The sequence below is a fragment of the Odontesthes bonariensis genome, chromosome 17 (genome assembly GCF_027942865.1).
Source record: "Odontesthes bonariensis isolate fOdoBon6 chromosome 17, fOdoBon6.hap1, whole genome shotgun sequence".
Taxonomy (NCBI): domain Eukaryota; kingdom Metazoa; phylum Chordata; class Actinopteri; order Atheriniformes; family Atherinopsidae; genus Odontesthes; species Odontesthes bonariensis.
Window position 1 is genome coordinate 16,200,707 of NC_134522.1, and position 18,382 is coordinate 16,219,088.

General features: G+C 40.3%; 3 protein-coding genes across 3 annotated transcripts in view; 2 read left to right on the top strand and 1 right to left on the bottom strand.

Moving 5' to 3' along the window:
• Positions 1-1,407: 1,407 nt before the first annotated feature.
• On the top strand, positions 1,408-6,797 carry LOC142366395 (hepatic sodium/bile acid cotransporter-like). The gene is made up of 6 exons (XM_075448265.1): positions 1,408-1,622; positions 3,645-4,090; positions 4,226-4,430; positions 4,847-5,025; positions 5,473-5,672; positions 5,800-6,797. Exons 2-6 carry the CDS (start codon positions 3,702-3,704, stop codon positions 5,838-5,840), a joined length of 1,014 nt encoding a protein of 337 aa, XP_075304380.1. The 5' UTR covers positions 1,408-1,622; positions 3,645-3,701; the 3' UTR covers positions 5,841-6,797.
• On the bottom strand, positions 6,259-12,409 carry LOC142366394 (sushi domain-containing protein 4-like). Its single transcript, XM_075448264.1, has 11 exons — positions 12,205-12,409; positions 11,498-11,639; positions 10,576-10,767; positions 10,162-10,353; positions 9,635-9,826; positions 9,236-9,430; positions 8,863-9,054; positions 8,247-8,441; positions 8,025-8,157; positions 7,529-7,917; positions 6,259-7,438 (listed from the first exon to the last, which is right to left on the bottom strand). Exons 2-11 carry the CDS (start codon positions 11,613-11,615, stop codon positions 7,413-7,415), a joined length of 1,824 nt encoding a protein of 607 aa, XP_075304379.1. The 5' UTR covers positions 11,616-11,639; positions 12,205-12,409; the 3' UTR covers positions 6,259-7,412.
• A 140-nt stretch (positions 12,410-12,549) lies between these two features.
• fsip1 (fibrous sheath interacting protein 1) overlaps positions 12,550-18,382 on the top strand; it is a 31,917-nt gene continuing 26,084 nt past the window's right edge. Inside the window, exons 1-7 of the mRNA XM_075448336.1 lie at positions 12,550-12,711; positions 12,796-12,847; positions 12,940-13,109; positions 13,229-13,499; positions 14,020-14,159; positions 14,341-14,460; positions 17,125-17,286. Coding sequence (XP_075304451.1) covers positions 12,550-12,711; positions 12,796-12,847; positions 12,940-13,109; positions 13,229-13,499; positions 14,020-14,159; positions 14,341-14,460; positions 17,125-17,286 — 1,077 coding nt within the window. The remainder of the gene's footprint in view (positions 12,712-12,795; positions 12,848-12,939; positions 13,110-13,228; positions 13,500-14,019; positions 14,160-14,340; positions 14,461-17,124; positions 17,287-18,382) is intronic.

Here is an 18,382-nt window from a genome sequence, read left to right on the forward strand (position 1 = left end):
TTTGTCATTAGTTAAACAAACAATGCAGACGGACAGTAATGTCCTTTACAGACAACGCTGGCTTTTTCCTTGCAGCTCTGCCCCTGCACACCATTGTTGTTCAGTCGTGTCATTGTTTAAAATCATCCAAGCTCCTATTTTCAGTTTCTGTTTGCAAATATAACAGTAAAATTTGAGCCTTCCTCCCCTGCTCAACATGGGGGAGTTATTGCTGGACCCCAGCAGAGTTCAAGTGAGCCAGAGAAATTCAGAGTAAACGACTGGCTGCCCCCATTTGCAGGAAAAAGACAAATGAAAATCATGTGAATAGAACCACATTTATCAATCGTTTGACATTGCTTACCTGAATGCTGTGGGTGTGGTGAGATTATTGAGCCCATATCATCAGATAATTTGATTGGATAAAAAAATGGTGAACATGTACTACAAATGCCTTTTCATTATTAGTACACAAACACATGGATATTACCTTGATGTGTAAGACAAATGAAGGCAAGCAGTTTGTCGTGCAGATCTGGTTCATCCAAAGGTGACAACCTACTGCTTATCTGCAGATGCAACAATGATCAGAATCCTGTGTGATGCATCAATGGTGGCAAAACCACAGGCTGTTATAGCAAATCAAAGAGCACACCATAGATCAGATAAAATCAGGCAAAGTGATGTGTTGAAGGAGAAGCTAACACACATGTACCAAACAATTCATGGTCCAAAATAAAACGCTGCTTACCAAGAGACAATAGAGTTAAAAAGAATTCCAAATTTTCCAAATTAGCCAGAAAACAGAAAACAAAGAGGAAGCGAGTAAAACTCTTGAGGGCACTAAGTGCGTTGAGATGATTTTTATTGTTTAGGACCAGAATGAACTCTGTCTACACAATGATGAAGATGTAGTAGCATTCTCAGACAGCAGGCGCCAGATAGAGATTAGGATTGGGCCACATACACACAGAATGATATCAAGAGGTATAAGAAGATCTCACAAACTAAGGTCATTGGGAATTTCCGTGCATGCTGAAATGTACATGTCTCGGTGACGGTCTGTTCAATAAATTCCCCATAAGAGGCTACAAAGGTGAGTCCGACTCCTTTTTCTCCCCAACATAATGGTTGTGCTCTGAATTATTCAAAGCGCCTCAGTCTTCTTGGGACAATACAAGCAGAGTCAATGCTTTGGCCAGTTGCATAATATTGATTAAAAGTTTGTTTACATACTTTAACGAGGTCCAACGGATGAAGTGCCCCATTTACGGTGCCAATTACATTTGTTCCAGAGAATCAACCCCACTGTTGCCAAACGTTCCCACGATGCCCTGAAAAAGAGGAATGATGGGGGTGGGGGGTGGGGATCCCTGAATAAGTAGCAGATGACTTCCAGTAAATGGCGAAAAAAAACTGGATTCGCAGAAACTGAAGCAAGATATATAAGGATTTTTAGAGGATTTTTTAGAGCTGTAGCTCTTGTGAAGTTGACTGCATTTGCACTCACCATGTTGTCAAGAGACCATGTGACAAAGGGGCTCGAATTCAGAGAGAAGGGATTAGACACAAGAATGTGAGCCAACATTTAATTTGTGTGGCGTAGCACTGTTTGAAGCTGCAGCTGGTGACTCAAAAGGAAGGTAAGAAAATGCCTTTTGACACATCATCGGATTAAATAAGTTATGAGTGACTGTGTTTTATCGGAAAAATATAGTTTGTGAGTGGTGATACAAAAAAAGCTGGATTTGTGCTGTGCAAGTAAAGCACTTTTGCTAAATTTGACACAGATTGAAGCATTGGCAGATGTGTTGCAGACCTCAGACTCAACTGGATCAAACAGCTGTCATTGAACATTTCTAATGATGTTAAGGAAGTCAGTTTGACTTGACAGAGCAAACAGTGGCACAAAACTTTAAGACTATCTACTCTGTACTTTAGATGTATAGTTTACTAGGTTATATCATCAGTTATTTTAGAACATAAGAGAGTTCAAGTGGACATAGCCACTATGATGTTACCTATTTGTTTTTGAGCTGCTGTTTTGAAACCTCAAATTCTGTGACTGGCGGTCACCAGAAGTGAACATATTTGGACAAGAGGTCACATCCAGAGAGCGATTCCTAAATGGACAAAAACTTGTATCTTTGAGGCTTAATATCTCTTTAATTATGAGGTTATTTTCAGTAGAACCATCTTTGTTGTGATCAGAAGTAGTGAATCCAGGTGATGACACAGTTATGACTTGTGGGAAAAAAGTTTTGCTTGAGTATCTCATGAGAGAAGTTGACTTTGTTTTTTTTTTTAATGACACCAAGTGTTTCTTTTTGCACCATTTATGATTATTACCTGAAGTCATTTGTTCCTGTCGCAGCTGTAAAGGTTTGACTATGTATCAATATTTCAAGTAGTTGCAGGAAGAAACGTTGGAGTGTATTTTGCCGGCAGGGAATTATTTTTCGGTACACCGTTAACACTAAACACATGTCACAGTTTCGCGATTTCCAGCTGAATGACTGAATGAGCTGAAAATTAGTTTTTATTTGTTAAAAGTGTGACTTTCTTTTATTGTTCTCTTTTATGGATCAGGCATGTTTAAGACGTAAAATATGAAAGAGCCTTATTGAGAATAACCATAAAGACTTCAATGAAACTTTGAAGTGGCTGTATATTGTAGTTGAAAACACCATGAAATGATTAGTGCAAAGTTACTAGCAATTGTCTACAGAGTTCCAGTGAAAACAGAATATAGGGAGGTTCCCCCCTTTCCTAAAGGCACTTTTGATTTTCACTTAGCTTTATCCTTTGTCTAAGTAGTGGTTAGGTGAAGAAAGCAAAAGTTGATAGTTTGCACTTAAAATGTATTTTTGACAAATACACAGGAACTGGAATTTTTGTTCTCAGGTTTTCAAGAAGAAAGGAGATTCAAAAAGGAGAATTTCTGGAGAATAAAAACCAAACTGCAATAAAAAAAAAAATCCCACCAGGTCTTGGAAGCCAGCAGGATTTTGAACGAACCTGGAATTGCATTGTGACATAATGAAATCCTCTGTTGTAATGGAATCCATCAGATCTGAATGGAAACCTTAAATTCGATGAATTACAGGTTATTCTTGAGCATATCATGAAAAACAATAGCGCTGGACGTAGATTTTCCCTCTTCTGTCGAGGATCCAGAGAGGCAGTTAGAAAGTGAGTTAGAACAGTGGTTCCTCTTGCCAAGGAGTAAAATATTTATTAGTTTGGCTAAACTAGGAAAAAAAAAAACAAAGTGTGAAATTTAGTTCTCTTTAAAGTTGCTGTTGCTGTGTAATGAGTGAAAATATAGATATAAGTACAGCATTACAAACATTATGTTCAGCGTTTCATCCACTGAAGAGTAATTAAACTACACATTAAAATGATGCTTCTTTCATTTATTCAAGGATTTGACTCCTGTGCTCAAGACTTTTATGTGATGTCCAAAGTGATTTATTGTTTTTGTTACTGTGGAAAGACATGGCATGAATGTTAAGTGGTTCATTCCAACTTTTTGCCAAGTGTGTTTTGTGACTGAGCTCTTATCATGCAGTTTCTTTATTTGCATGGAAGTGGTGGAATTTGGCTTATAAACAATTTATTTATTAAATTTTTTTTAACATTTATGCATTTTCTTTGTGTGACAGATGAAAGCTACGGGACAGTAAAAAAGAAAAAAAAAAGGTGTTGGGAGTACTGCCACAATGAATGTGACAACAGGCCACGTGGAAACAACAAACGTCTTTAATGATGGAAACATCTCTGTCAATGGGAGCATTGGTATCCTGAACATTTCCAAACCCATGAACACAGCAATTAATATTCTAACCATCGTCATCCTCTTCATCACTATGATTTCCCTTGGCTGTACAATGGAGATCTCCAAAATCAAGGCCCATCTCCTCAAGCCAAAAGGAGTAGCCATTGCACTGCTGGCTCAGTTCTGCATCATGCCCCTCACAGCTTTCTGCCTGGCCAAAATCCTGCAGATGAACCCGATAAAAGCTGTGACTGTGCTCATCTGTGGCTGCTGTCCAGGGGGAAGCTTATCAAACATTTTTTCCTTGCTAGTGAAGGGGGACATGAACCTCAGGTAAACTCTCATTGATGCACAGATTCCTGTTTCCAGTGAACAAGGGCCTTGATTTGCATGTAAAACCTCTGACACTTTTTAAACATGTCTTTTTTGTGATTATGTTTGTTCCCCTCTTTTTTTGTATCCTCCCAGTATTGTCATGACAACTTGCTCCAGCATTGCTGCATTGGGTCTCATGCCTTTGCTGCTCTACATTTTCTGTCAAGGCTTCAGTGGTCTGGAAAATGCCGTGCCGTACATTGGCATCATCACTGCTCTCGTGTACACCCTGGTGCCCTGTGCTATTGGCATTCTCATCAATCACTATAAACCAAATTACTCATCAGCTGTCAAAAAAGTAAGACTTCTGAAATCGAGTGCAGCCTCCACACTTTTCACAGCAGATGTTTTGACATTGCATGGCAGAAAACTGAGACTGCGTGGCAGCCTGAACAATTTGATAAGTTCACATGTGTTTTTAAAACTGTGAGGCATCGAAATCTCCTCCATGACTAAGGCCCACTGCTCACCAAGGCATTTACCAAAGCTACTCACCACATGGTATGGGACTAATATGTGGTTCAAATGAAGGAGGTTCGTTCAAGAAAAAGCCATTTGCCTTTGACTGCTAACTCAAACCAGATCTTGTTGTTCTCACACGATGTTCGTTGCGACTGAAAAGAAAAAAGAAAAGGAAATCTTTGAAGCTGAGATTCAACTTATAGTTAGAGCTGATGAGTTTGCCCTTATAATAAGTCTTTGTTCTATTGACAGGCTGGTTTCAGCATCCTCATATTGTCCAGCATCATACTCTCTGTCCTGTCAAGCTTTGCCGTCAAAGATGTGATGTGGATGATCCTCATGCCCGACGTCCTCTCTGTGGCTGCGCTGATGCCTCTGATTGGCTTTATGTTGGGATACGTCATGTCTGTCATTTGCAGACTCAGTCCACAGTAAGTGAAAACAAACGATGCATACTTCTCTTTTAGTTTTTAAACAAGCAGGTTTATGACTGTGCCTCAGTTTAACTCTAGATACTCATTGTAAACAGAGGGGGAAAAAAACACTATATTTCTATTCTCTGGCTGCCCCATTTTCATTGACTATCTCTGCTTAGTGGAAGTGGAAAAGATGCAACACACGCCTCAACATAAAACTAAAACTGAAACTTAACTTAAAACCACAGATGCACAAAGAAAAAGTTTTCCGAAAATCTTTGCAGCTTTGTTTTGTTGATCTTAACGATCACTTCAACACAAACCGCATGCATATATTGCAACATAATACTGCAGCAGAACATGCCCACAACTTTGTCTCCTCAGTGACTCGCTGACTGCGCCAATAAAACAATTACGTTTGAGTGTCAAATCCAGTATATAAAATTCCTCATCTTTCTTTAGATGCTGCAGGACCATCTCCATGGAGACAGGATGTCAAAACATCCAGCTGTGCACCGCCATTCTTAAGGTGGCCTTTTCTCCACAGGACATTGGACCCATGTTTCTCTTCCCTCTCTTATACATGACATTCCAGTGTGCTGAGGTCATTATCTTGGCGCTGTGCTTCAGATGTTACCAAACAGTCACGCCACCAGCCGCGGGTAAGTGCAACAGCTGCCTGGGATGGAGAGATGAGCACACGCTGTCATGCAAAACATTTACAGCTTTTGGTCTTTGGAACCCAGTTTTAACAAAGCAGGAGTTTAATATCAATCTTCTTCCACGCAGATGCAACAATACAATATAATCTTGATGTAAAGAGGACGTGAAACAGCATCAAAGATGACAACACGTTGCCTGAGAGGGTTATCGGAGGAACGAGCCCTGGATGGAGCCATTTAGTGTCAGTCTGTCGCCTGCACATGGACCCGTGACACCGACTGAAAGGCTGTTGAAACTTTCTGCAACAATCAATACTTTCATTTTGTATTTGCTCCAGCCGACAATGTAAACTACAGCTCAGTCCACGTTGAAGTAAAAAAATCAATGATCAAAATAATGACATTCTATTTTTTGAGATGGAATGGAATTTTTCCAATCCTCTTGCTAAAGCCACAACTAGCGGTTTCTGATGCATCGATTTCCCCTCTGAAAGCCAAGAATTATCCACGATGTCATTAAAAGGGTCAATCTTAGACTTGAAAAACAGTAGTGAAAAAGAAGGACCAAAGGCAGGTTGAACACATCAAATAATATTTAATCAAAATGATCCCGTTTATATACAGATTAAACACAACTTCATACTTTTTACATATATTAAAATACCATCTTAACATAAGAAAAAAAATTAAATAAAATCCATAATCCAAAAGTAAACTTATTGGACAGTCGAATAAAGTGAACACTGACATCTCACTAATCTGTACACTTGCTATTTTATCGTGACGGACCATCCCAACAGCAGAACTAAAACCAAAACTTGCAAGTGAAAGGAACTACTTTTAAAACGTTTCCGTGAGCTGTGGAGGCAGCAACAGAAGCCATGGCTGATCAACAGCATTCTGGGCACAAATAAATTACATACACATTTAGATTTCCAACAAGAGTTCCCCAGCAGCCTCAATAAATTAACAAGGTACTATTTTCTGGTGTACAAGTGATGTGTTTGACAAAGCCACACATAGTATCACTAAGCGGTGGAGGCATTTCACTAACTTTCTCTTTTCAAAATGTATGATGTCACATATTGTAGATACCTGTGCATAGAAGTGGAAAGCTAAGGTCATTGGGGAGGGACGGGGGTGGGGCTGAAGAGGAAAACATGTTTGTAGATATGAAACATGATGAAGGCAGAGGCAATCTTGGGTGGAAAAGCGGTCTTATCATACAAAGTGACATATCAAATGACGTGAGTCGTTAATAAATGGTGATTCTAAATCACAAATAGCCTTTAAGACAATGTTGTGAATGTTCATAACTTACTAACAGAAGACGATCCAATTTCATGGCCTTCATGCATGTTTGTAAATGGGTTTCTTAAGTGATGAGGCGTAAATGAGTCGCGAAGGGCGATATTAGTTATATAAGGGTTGGTAGTTGCCCCCGTTCAACTTAAACACGCCACTCCTTTTTTTTTTTTTTTTTAAAGACACACTCCTTCAAACTTCCTCTGATTCCTTCCACATTTTCAAACTGAGTTTCAGACATTAGACAAACATACATACTGTGGGAATGCCTATAAAATGTAAGCATGTATGTACATGTGAATCTCTCACTCTTCCAAAGGAGAACGAACCCCAGCTTCAGTAGTTAGTCTAATCCGTGTTGAAAATCTCCTGCTCACCGGTACGGGTCAGTAGAAAAGCTGGGTGTCTCTGGTTAGTCCAAAGCTGGAACGTGTTTCAGGCCTCCTTCAGTAGTGGCATATCTGCGGGCATCAGACAAAAGCCTGCGTTGTTACAAAGTAAAGATTTTAGATAAGTGTGGGTGTTTAAAAGAAAATAAATAAACGTTTTACCATCAGAATAGTCCATTTCAGAATCTAAAGACAGGCTTTGTTGGTCGCTGCCTGCAGACGGCCTTCTCCTTGAGGATGAGGTGCCTCCTGCCGCACCTGCATGCTCCAGAACCCAGGTGGAGGAAGAAGGTGACGAGGAGGATGAGGATGGTAGCACAGGGTGGACCACAGTCATCTCTGAATGTTGCTGCTTGAGAGAAGAGGACCTAGAGGGGCCAGTCTCTGGCGCTGTGGCATGCTGACCTTCGGACAACACAATCTGGACTCGAGACTCAGCGCTGAGTGTTGAGGCTCCACTGCTGCTCACAGCCTCCTCGTAGGAGGGCAGCGTCACTTGGACTCCTTCCACTATGATTGACACAGGCTGTCCCGACACCCCCAGATCACGTCTAAGCGTGAAGAGCAAGAAGAAAATCAGAATCTGTCCAATTGTTTGTCCTGTGACTGGCCTCCATTAACTTTGGCTTCAAATCTAAGATCTGGAAGAAAGACTCACCGATGAAGGGTCTTGAGTTTGGGTTGCACCAGAACAAACAGCACAATCAGGAGCAGGATGAGAGCCACTGAGCTGGCTGTGGATGCAACTATGGACAACGCTGGCATCCCCAAAGGCAAAGTTGGATTGCGATCTGTATAACAATGAAACATTTAACTTGCACAAAAACTTTAAAAATAAATAGATAAATATGATCGTTCAAATGTGTCATTGGCTCCTTACCTTGCTCCATGACACAGCTCAGCTTCATTTGGCTGTCCCATGACCCATACTGACAGGTGAGATATTTATAGTCTCCCTTCAGAACATAACCTTCATCACAGAAAAATTCAATCACAGTGCCATGAGAAAGTCTTTGGCATGGGGAGGGGTGGCACGTGTACCCCCCGTTCTCTGGCTGATATGGAGGCTGGCAGACTGTCGAGGGAAAGTAAAAAACACAAACATGTTTTATAGAATGTATAAGTTGTTTTGGACCCAAAAAATGGACAAATTAAACACGAAGTGTTAAGATAATTATTATAACTTCTTCAATATCACCTTGAAATTACATCAATATTCAGAAAACTTAAGTCTCAGAAGGGCTGATAAAAGACTGTTAAAAAATAACGCTTAATTCTACTATCAGGGTTGCTAAATGTTAATGTCCAGGGGACTTCCAGGGGAGATAAGAGCTACAATGTGTCTCTGGAGGAGTTTTACATAATTTTGACTACAATGAAGACTGTATTAAAAAAAAACATCACAATAAAAACCCACATTATTTTAGACACAAACAAGATACTTTAGTTTGCATATTGATACTAAAGCATAAAGAAGGGCAATGGAGTGTCTTTACCATCACTGCGTATACAGCGAGGAGGTTCAGAGGACCAGTGTTCCAGACCGGTGCAGGTGAGGAAGCTGGGTCCCTCCAACAGGTAGCCAGGGTCACAGCTGTACTCAAGGACTGTGCCCACTGGGAACAAGCTCCTGTTAGTTTCTGTCAGATTAGTTGAGCCGTACTGCACCACAGAGGGTCTTATACAACCTTTGAAAAGGAGGCAAGAGTGAAAAATACTTTAATAACTATAATTAACGAGTATAGGGTCTATTCATGCGTCATTTCTTTGCATAAAATTCTACAAAGTAAAAAAATGAGCACATGTTTACCGGATAAAAGGGAGTTAAAAAATGTATTTATTAATGAATCTCTGTTGATCTAACTTCACCTTGTTCGATGACGCAGCTGACTGGCATTAGGTTGTCCCACTTCCCAAAGTGACAGGTACGGAACTTATAGTCTCCTTTCAGAATGTAACCTTCATCGCAGAAATACTGTATCACGGAGCCGTGTGAAAATCGTCTGCACGGGGAGGGATGGCAGCTGTAACCTCCGTTTTCTGGCGTATAAGGAGACTGGCATACTGTCCATGGAAATAAACACATTAGATTAATGTGTGCAAGCACCAGTGCTGTAGGTAGTTCACCTAAGGTTCTGTTATGTCTCATCTTTTGTGTATTAATCGCTACAACCATGAATATTGTTACATTATATAGAAATTTTACATCATATATGTGAATCGAACAAGGCGTAAATGACAGAATTCAAAAAGGAGGTTTTTCTTTACCATCACTGCGGACGCAGCGAGGAGGTGAAGACGACCAGTCTCCCACTGTGGTGCAGGTGAGGATGCTGCGTCCAGCTAGCAAGTAACCGGAGTCACAGTTGTACTGCAGTACTGTGCCCACTGGAAACAAGCTCCCGTTGGTCTCTGTCAGATTAGTTGAACCATGCTGCACCATGGTGGGTCTTATACAACCTTAAAAGAGCGAAAATAGTTAAAAAATACTCGGTTCCTGCTTTTTTTTTTCTCTTTGTAAAGTGCTTTGAGATAACACTTTGATTTGATGTTGGTACCGGAGAAATATAAATTAACAATATTATTCATAAAAAAAAAAAAAAAGAAAGAAAACAAATGCTTTAAAGATAAATGCGAAAGAATTATTCTTGAAGGAGGTTTTAATCTGGATGCGAGCTTCTGGAACTGTACTGTATCTTCTTTCCAGACTGATTCATCCACAGAATTTAAATTCAGTCAGCATCCTTTATCTTACAGGCGCACTTTTAACAATGATATATTAAGGACTCACCAACCTTTGCTAACACAACTGATCTCCATGGGGCCATCCCACTCTCCATCCTGACATGTCAGGTAGGGATAGTCTCCACTGAGAGCAAAGCCATCATTACATAGGAACTCGATAATTGTGCCGTGGGAAAACAGTCGACAGGGGGATGGGTGGCAAGTGTAGCCCCCATTCTCGGGTTTGGAGAGGGGTAGACACGCTAATGGAAAAAACAAAACAAACAAACAAACAAACATAACATGCAAAGTGTCAGCCCAGCTTTATAAATTGCTCATATCCTAACAAAGCTGCCTAAAAATTGTAACTGTTATAATCTTAAGTGCCTTTTTATTAAGACGTGGTAGGCTTGTTGCTTGCAACACAGTAATCGCTTATTACTTTACAGATCAGACCGAAAATGATGGTGGACAGATTGTCTTACCACCACTGCGTATACATTGAGGTGGTTCAGATGACCACCGTCCCAGTGTGGTGCAGGTGAGGATGCTGGGTCCATCTGGCAGGTAACCAGGGTCACAGCTGTACTGCAGTACTGTGCCCACAGGGAACGAGCCCCTGTTGGTCTCTGTGAGGTTTACCCAGCTGTTCTGGACCATGTATGGCCTCACACATCCTGAGGAAAAGGGGACCAAAAAGGGAGAAATTCTATGAAGCTGCTCAGTTTTTCAGCAGAATTAAAACAAGAAATATTTGAGGATGCCTCGTTTTGAGAATGTTTATTAATGATTAAGTTTAGTAATCATGAATTCTTTTATTATTCATAAAGAACAGTAGCGTTGTTGTTAGTGTAATCTGACTCATTAATATGTGTAAAATTATGAAAATGGGAAAAAAATGCATTAAGTTTGTATTTGATGTTTTACAGAAGAAATTAATGCGTTTGCTAAACTCTAAATTTGCTAAATTGCTATATATTTTTGAAACACAAATTCATCCACAAACATTTATATTACATGCAAAGATGGTAAATCTAATGGAGTAGGAAATTATTTACAAATTGCACTCTCTTGTTTGTATTTGTAACTATAACATTTGAGAGTAATATGACCAACCCTGTTATAATTACATATCAGTCGCACTAGTTCCAGTATAGGTATTAGCCAACATTATCATGCCATTTACCACATTGTTATTATATCAGAGCTGTACTACTACTGCAATTAATTCTTCTTGAACAACACAATTAAATCTATGGTAAAAAGCTGATTAAAAAGTCATAGATCCTCTTGGTATGGGGATTCTGTAAGGTCTAATTTGTCACAAAACTGATCCGTTTGTGTTTTTATATCACACACGTGATCCACAAAGCTTTGTATTGTGCAACTGTGTGTTCTTTCTCTTACCTGACCCTTGTCCGGTGGACACTACAGTCAGTATCAGCACCAATAAGAAGGACCGTTTAGTGGTAGAGGTGTGGGTCCAAAAGGCGTTTGAAATTAACTCTCTCATTCCATCGCACATCTTCTCCTTCAGAGTCAACTCAACCTAGTACGATTGGAAAATGATGCAATTACTGAAGGCATAAATCCAGAGTGATGAGAAGACGGTTCCCTGCAGCGTCCACATGCTGACACCTGTCTGGTGCAGGTGCACTGCAGAGCTTGGGCTGCTGCCACTGAAGTGGGTGTGATTATAATGCTTCTGTGACAGAACCGAGGGTGCTAAATAATGACAGTGGTATACATTTGACCAATTGGCGACGATACGAATTGTTAACTTTTAGTGAATATCCAGTTGTGAAGCAATGGTCAAATGCCTAACATTTAAAATGTAAAACTGGCAATGGTTCCGTCTGACCGGTTATAACACCCATTTCAGCGGCTCCTGTGATAATGTTACGGGGAGTAAGGCCCAAACAAAACATAACCTGCACGTAACGTTGATGCTATGAGGTTATCATCCAGGCTCCTACCTACAGAAAATTAACACCAGAGAAAGGATATCCTATTTGACTTTTACTGAGAGGCTAAGCTAGGGCATCTGCAGTAATCAATATTATTATTCTTAGCTTGCTCACGCTAGCTAGACATTGAAATGGATCATTACGTACCAGAAAAAACACGGCCTTTGAACCTCCACCGTCACAACGTTACGCTGTAGACATTTGTTAACAATATTCTAGCTACACCGATGGCTTAAAAATTCACCACAATTTTTTTTTTTTAACCAGGTATACAGAGGAATCCGTTGGATACCTCCTAGCTAGACCCGTTACGCTAGCTAGTTGATTCAGGCATCAGCTGGGCTGCCTCGATTTCCTACGGTACCCATAGTAACAAAGATCCATAGTTACAACATCCGGGGGTGTTTGCGTCCGTAGTTACCAAACATTAGGTGAAAAAAAACCTCAGCATCAGCGATTTAATTCTTACAACTGTATTATTTTTCACCAGCTATGGAAATTATTAAAGGTAGTTTAGATGACATATCTCGACCTGCATCGAGTGAGCAGACAGGTAGCCGCGTGTCCAGGGTATCTTTGCTTCATAGTGACGGAGTGTGTCCTACAGCTCCATTTGAGCTTGTTGTTTTGACCAACGATGCAGTAAATATCCAGGTAATTAAATGTGATATATTGAGATTACAGAACAAATCTAAATAATTTCCAGTAACTTCGGAAAACAATCTCCTGTTGACCCAGAGCTGCCCTGGAGAAATAACAACCGAGTCCTCAACCACAGGACCTGACAAAGGTAACTGTTCAGTAGAAGTACTGTAAAAGTATCAGTTCAGTACGGTAGGATGCTTCAGTTTATATGTAATACAGGAGAAATGCTTCTTTCAGATCAGCCTCACATTGAGGTTACTGGGGATGATAATGGGGATTCCAAATTACAGAGAGCCTTTAAGGAAATGAGACGACTTGATGAGATACTGAATGCAAAAATCTGCAAGGAAAAACAAATCCAGCGTCAAAGGAAAGCGCTTCAAGCAAAACTCTGGCAAGATCTCCTGGTAGGAGCAATCTTGTTTATCCACTTCTTGCATTACCAGTTAAATATGCTGTTTGCTGTTAAATAGATATTAGATATCACTTAGGGTGTCATGCTGTGTTGTGTGTATTTCTGCCACAGAATAAACCAGAGAGGCGCTCTGAGTGTGTGCACGAAGCTTTGAACACAAAGTTGTTTTTGGCTTTAGAGGCACACACTGGTATGTACAGTATGTGCAACATTTATGGATCAGCAATAGTGTTGAAAAGTCTGGTTCATGTAATCACTGTAAGATACAAAATATGTTTTTGTCATCTTAAAGGAGCAGAGGAAGAGGGCGACTTTGTGCCTGTGTTTGAAACGCAAGTTCCTTACTGTGAGCATGATGGAGACGACCAGTGTTTGGAGCAAAGTGAGCTTCTGAAGACACAATATGAAAGAAAATACATGATCTCACATATAGTACCAGGGTTGTGCACTTGATGGCACCATAAGCTAAAGGAACTTCTAGCTACTGGTTTCCTATTGCTGCAGGTTGTACTGCAGCAGGTTTATGGATATGAATGCCCAAGTTTGTCCAGCATGTGACTCAAACAATTTCCTGATAAGAATCCTGACACTTTTATGTCATTGAAACTCAGAAGAATTTCTTATTTTCGATCAGATACAAGCTCAGGAATGGTGAGGTATTCTATGCTTTACTCAGAGACACTAAAATGGATTGAGTGGAAGAACAATCGTCCCAGCCACCATAACACCTTGCAGTATTGACATTCTTCTTCTTTTTTTTTTTTTTTACATTTTTAAGAAATATTTCACCCCGTTTCAAAGTAATATGGGCAGCTTCAAACTCATGGTAATTATTCAGTCTCAGTAAAAATCCATGAATGCCTAATGGTTATTCTGACTTTTGCGTGTACCTTTCCTGACAGATGAAAAGAGGCCCACCAGATTGACTGAATCATTTGAAGTAAACTTTGAGGATGTTGGGGACAACCAAGTTAAAGGCAGCCACTGTGGAGCTTCTGAAAGCAAGAATATACAAAAGGACTTTATCAAAAGGAACATCGAGGTATGTGAAAGTTCACGTTGTGAAAAATGCATTGCGTAACTAAGTGCTGTTTATTTTCCAATTAGGAAAATATTTTTCTCTTCTTGTGTTTAACTCAGTTGGCCTCATTAAAAAAAGAATAAAAATGCTATGAAAATAATTATTTTCAGTCTCTTTTCCCCAATGTTGTGTCCTACAATAGCTAGTTGGTGGTGAGGAGGGCCAAGTGTTTTTGACCCATGCAGAGAAAGAGCGTCTGGCTGAGCTTCTCCGAGAAATAGATGAAGAGGAAGAGGACTGCGCCAGAGGCACAGACAACAAGGTAGGCTGACATGAAGCTCTAACAGACAACATATGCTGCAGTCTCTCTTTTTCATACTCCTTAATACTACCATCTCACGGGTTGAGGTCTTATTGGGGAGAAACACTGCAGCAGATGATTGCATCCATTGCTTCTGCTACCAATATGTAAAGCTTACTTTCAGTACAGTTAAAACGCTTATTATGTATGTTAACAGTGTCTTCAGTGTTTAGTCACGTCACAGCCTTTTTCACACAGTCTCTGCATCTATAAACTTTTTCTCTAATGAATCTTTATTTCAAACCCATTGCTCAATTAGCCGGTCTTTGGCTCTTAGAAGAACCTACAGTATAAAGCAGAATTGGTCAAATATTCATGTTGTGATAAGTTCCTGGCAGATGAGATGGTCTCTGGGCCGAAGGTTCTGACTCCTCAAAGAACTTCAGATTATGAACCAGATGTCAAATGCCATGTGCAGTTCACTTGGAATGCCTCATGTTACTGACTAATTTGTGCCCATAGAAATTCTCTGTTCTGGGTTTCAGCAAAATTCAGAAGCCAGGATCTTTCATATAGTCATACAATAAGCTAAAGCTGCACTCACAGTGAGGGTGTGCCGACGGGGCTTGAAGTTAGGAGAATGAGATCTTTTGTTTCCCTCTGAGGATTCATCTGAGACCCTGCCACCTGGAGCAGTCTGTGTATCCTTGCGAACCCACCTACGCCATCCTAACTTCACATGTTTTTATTTTCACATTTAATCTGCCTTAATAACTCCTTTGGCAGCTGTGAAGGCAGTCTGAAGTCAGATGGGATGAAGCCTGTTTGAAAGCGGGAAAAAAAACAACATACTTACCTTTAACATGCGGTTCCATTTAACTTGACCCCGGCAACTCTGCATGGGTAGAACAGCTTGCCAGGGTTTTTTTTAAATGTCTTGCTGCTCTTTTTATGATGTCTGCCTTGACTTCTAGAACAATACTGCAGTGATTATGATGGCAGATAGAAAACTGAGGGGACCGCAGATGCTCTTGGTTTTTTTATTGGCTGGAAGAAGACTTCATGTTGTTACGAATGGTCATGATGGAGCTCGAGCACATTATTTATGGCACCAGGACTTTGGCATTAAGGGGTCTTCAGTTCTTTGGACTTCACGCAGTTCTTGGCAGAATCCCCTGGGACACATCAACCAAAAGCTGCTGTTTACCCCGCACACTTTTTTTCCCCAAGTTACTGGCTCTCTTCCTAGCAACCTCTGCACTTAGGTGTAGTTGTGGTAACCTGAAACACTAAATCAGTAGCAGTCAGTAATCGCAGAACTGTTCTCAATGTGGGAAAAAGGAGCTCAGTAAGCATGATTAAAGACATTCTGAGTTGTCCAAATAATGCTGCAGCTGTGTAAATAATTTTTATTATTTTGTTTTGTACAATACAGCTAGTAGCCAATTATCTTAGCTTACTATAAAAGCCGGACTGTTAAATACTCTCTTCAAGAGAATCCAACAAAAAGATTCATTCTGGAGTCACACAAATTATGACACTACAACCAAAACAATCTGCTAAGCTTAGTTTATAGACTGCAAATAGAGGGAAATGCTAGTTTGAGTCCATTTAAAGTCCCTCTAATAGAAATTCTAAAGCTCACTAAATTTTTGATTTATGGCTTTACGTAAAACAAAGACATGGAAGTGACATTTATGTCATTGTCTAACCTTCAGCTAAAAGTAAATAAGTAAATTCTCCAAAATTGCTATTCAAACAAATGGAATGGGTTAGATTTTCTATCAGTCAGTTTGTTGGTCTGTCCAGATAGCTTTCAGTGATTCGCGTACACATCCAAAGTTTCCTTTAATGTCAACTTAATATGACTTGACCATCAAGTGGACGGATCGAGAGGGCAGAGCAGAATGATCAGCGTTAAACTCTTTTTTCTAAGGCTGTGTTTTATGTCTTGTTCATGGCTATGCGTGTCCTATAGTAAACAACGGCAGGTTTAAATCATCCTGTGCTTGATAGTTTTATGTTGTGTCTTTCAAAAAAGTCCAATTCTGTCTCGCAGAAGTTGGAAAACATTTATGTGAACAGAAAGGCCCGTCTCAATTGAAATATTCTGCCACATTCAAATAAATCACAGCAGAAGTTGAAACAACCAAATAGATCTACATGTGAAGTAAGAGTCAGTATCATAAAAAAAATGTTAGGTCTTGTTTTTATATTTCGGATTTGCATTGTGCTCCATCTGGCCTCTGTGTTTGTGTTTTTTTTTGCCAGTTTTCTTCAGGACCCCTTTCCCAATGTACAGAGGATACAGCTGTGTTCTTTGTGTTATGATCTTTTTGGCATGATAGTATCATGATATAACAAGATATTATCTCATTGCTGTGCTTTAATGAGCTCACCATCAACCACTCTCCATAAGTTTTAATATGAGTAGCACAGCTGTAGACAGACACTGTGAAAAAAAAGCAGTTGTCAAAGTTTGACACTTGACCTGTCAAGAAATGAAATACCAAGAGCAAAAGGCAGACTGGCAACCTCTTCCCTGATTCAGACATCACTGTCATGATATTGCTAACCAAGCAGTGGCTACATGATGTTTATCAGTCTTTTGTTTCAGTTGCCACAGAGAAAAGCAGGCTTATACCCAGGGGAGAATGACATATTGTACTTGTGCTTTTCTTCCAGGAGGCTGTGAGAGATGTGTCAGTCCTGACAGGCCAGGGTTACACCCCAGAGCCGTCTGATCTGGAGCAGCTGATTGAGATTGATTGCAAAATTCGCCGTCTCCTTCCCATCGAAGAATTTTACTCTGCGCAAAGCTCGTACACAAACTTAAACATGTCTCAGGTATGTATCCAAAAACACTCTTTATGTTTCGAGCTCTGGGTTTATGCTGTACATGGTTTCAGTAACTCCTCAAGAACTGCAATGAGAAAGGTCGAGAAGGTTTCATTCAATTATATATGGAGAATGTCTTCTTTTTTCTTTTGATTTAGACTCTGTTGTTTTGTTTTTTTGGTGATGCTTAACATTGTGTCATTTCTCTGACTTACACTATATTGCCAAAAGTATTTGCTCATGTGCCTTTACACGCATATGAACTTAAATGACATCCCATTCTTAATCCATAGGGTTTAATATGATGCCGGCCCACCCTTTGCAGCTATAACAACTTCAGCTCTTCTGGGCAAGCTTTCCACAAGGTTTAGGAGTGTGTTTATGGGAATTTTTGACCATTCTTCCAGAAGCGCATTTGTGAGGTCAGACACTGATGTTGGACGAGAACGCCCGGCTCTCAGTCCCAATTCATCCCAAAGGTGTTCTATCAGGTTGAGGTCAGGACTCTGTGCAGGCCAGTCAAGTTCCTCCACACCAAACTTGCTTATCCATGTCTTTATGGACCTTGCTTTGTGCACTGGTGCTCAGTCACGTTGGAACAGGAAGGGGCCATCCCCAAACTGTTTCCAGAAAGTTGGGAGCATGAAATTGTCCAAAATCTCTTGGTATGCTGAAACATTCAGTTTCACTGGAACTAAGGGTGCTAAGCCCAGCTCCTGAAGATCAACCCCACACCATAATCCCCCGCCACCAAACTTTACACTTGGCACAATGCAGTCAGACAAGTACCGTTCTCCTGGCAACCGCCAAACCCAGCCTCCAAACCCGTCACTCCAGAGAACTAACTTCTCAGATATTTGTAAATGTAAAAACTTTCCAGCATTGCAAAGATTTGCATTTCCTACTATTTAGACAGGGGAGAACTGCAGTTCTTCAATCCCAAGGTTGGAAAAGCACATGTTACTGCCCTGATAGTTCACTTTCACACAGTGAGTTTGCTCACTTACTCAACTGATTTTATTTGAAAATGGGGGCAAAAACCAGCCTAACACATTTGGACATTTGGAGGCACTCAAGTCTTTTTCTGTGCATTTTTCCATTAAAG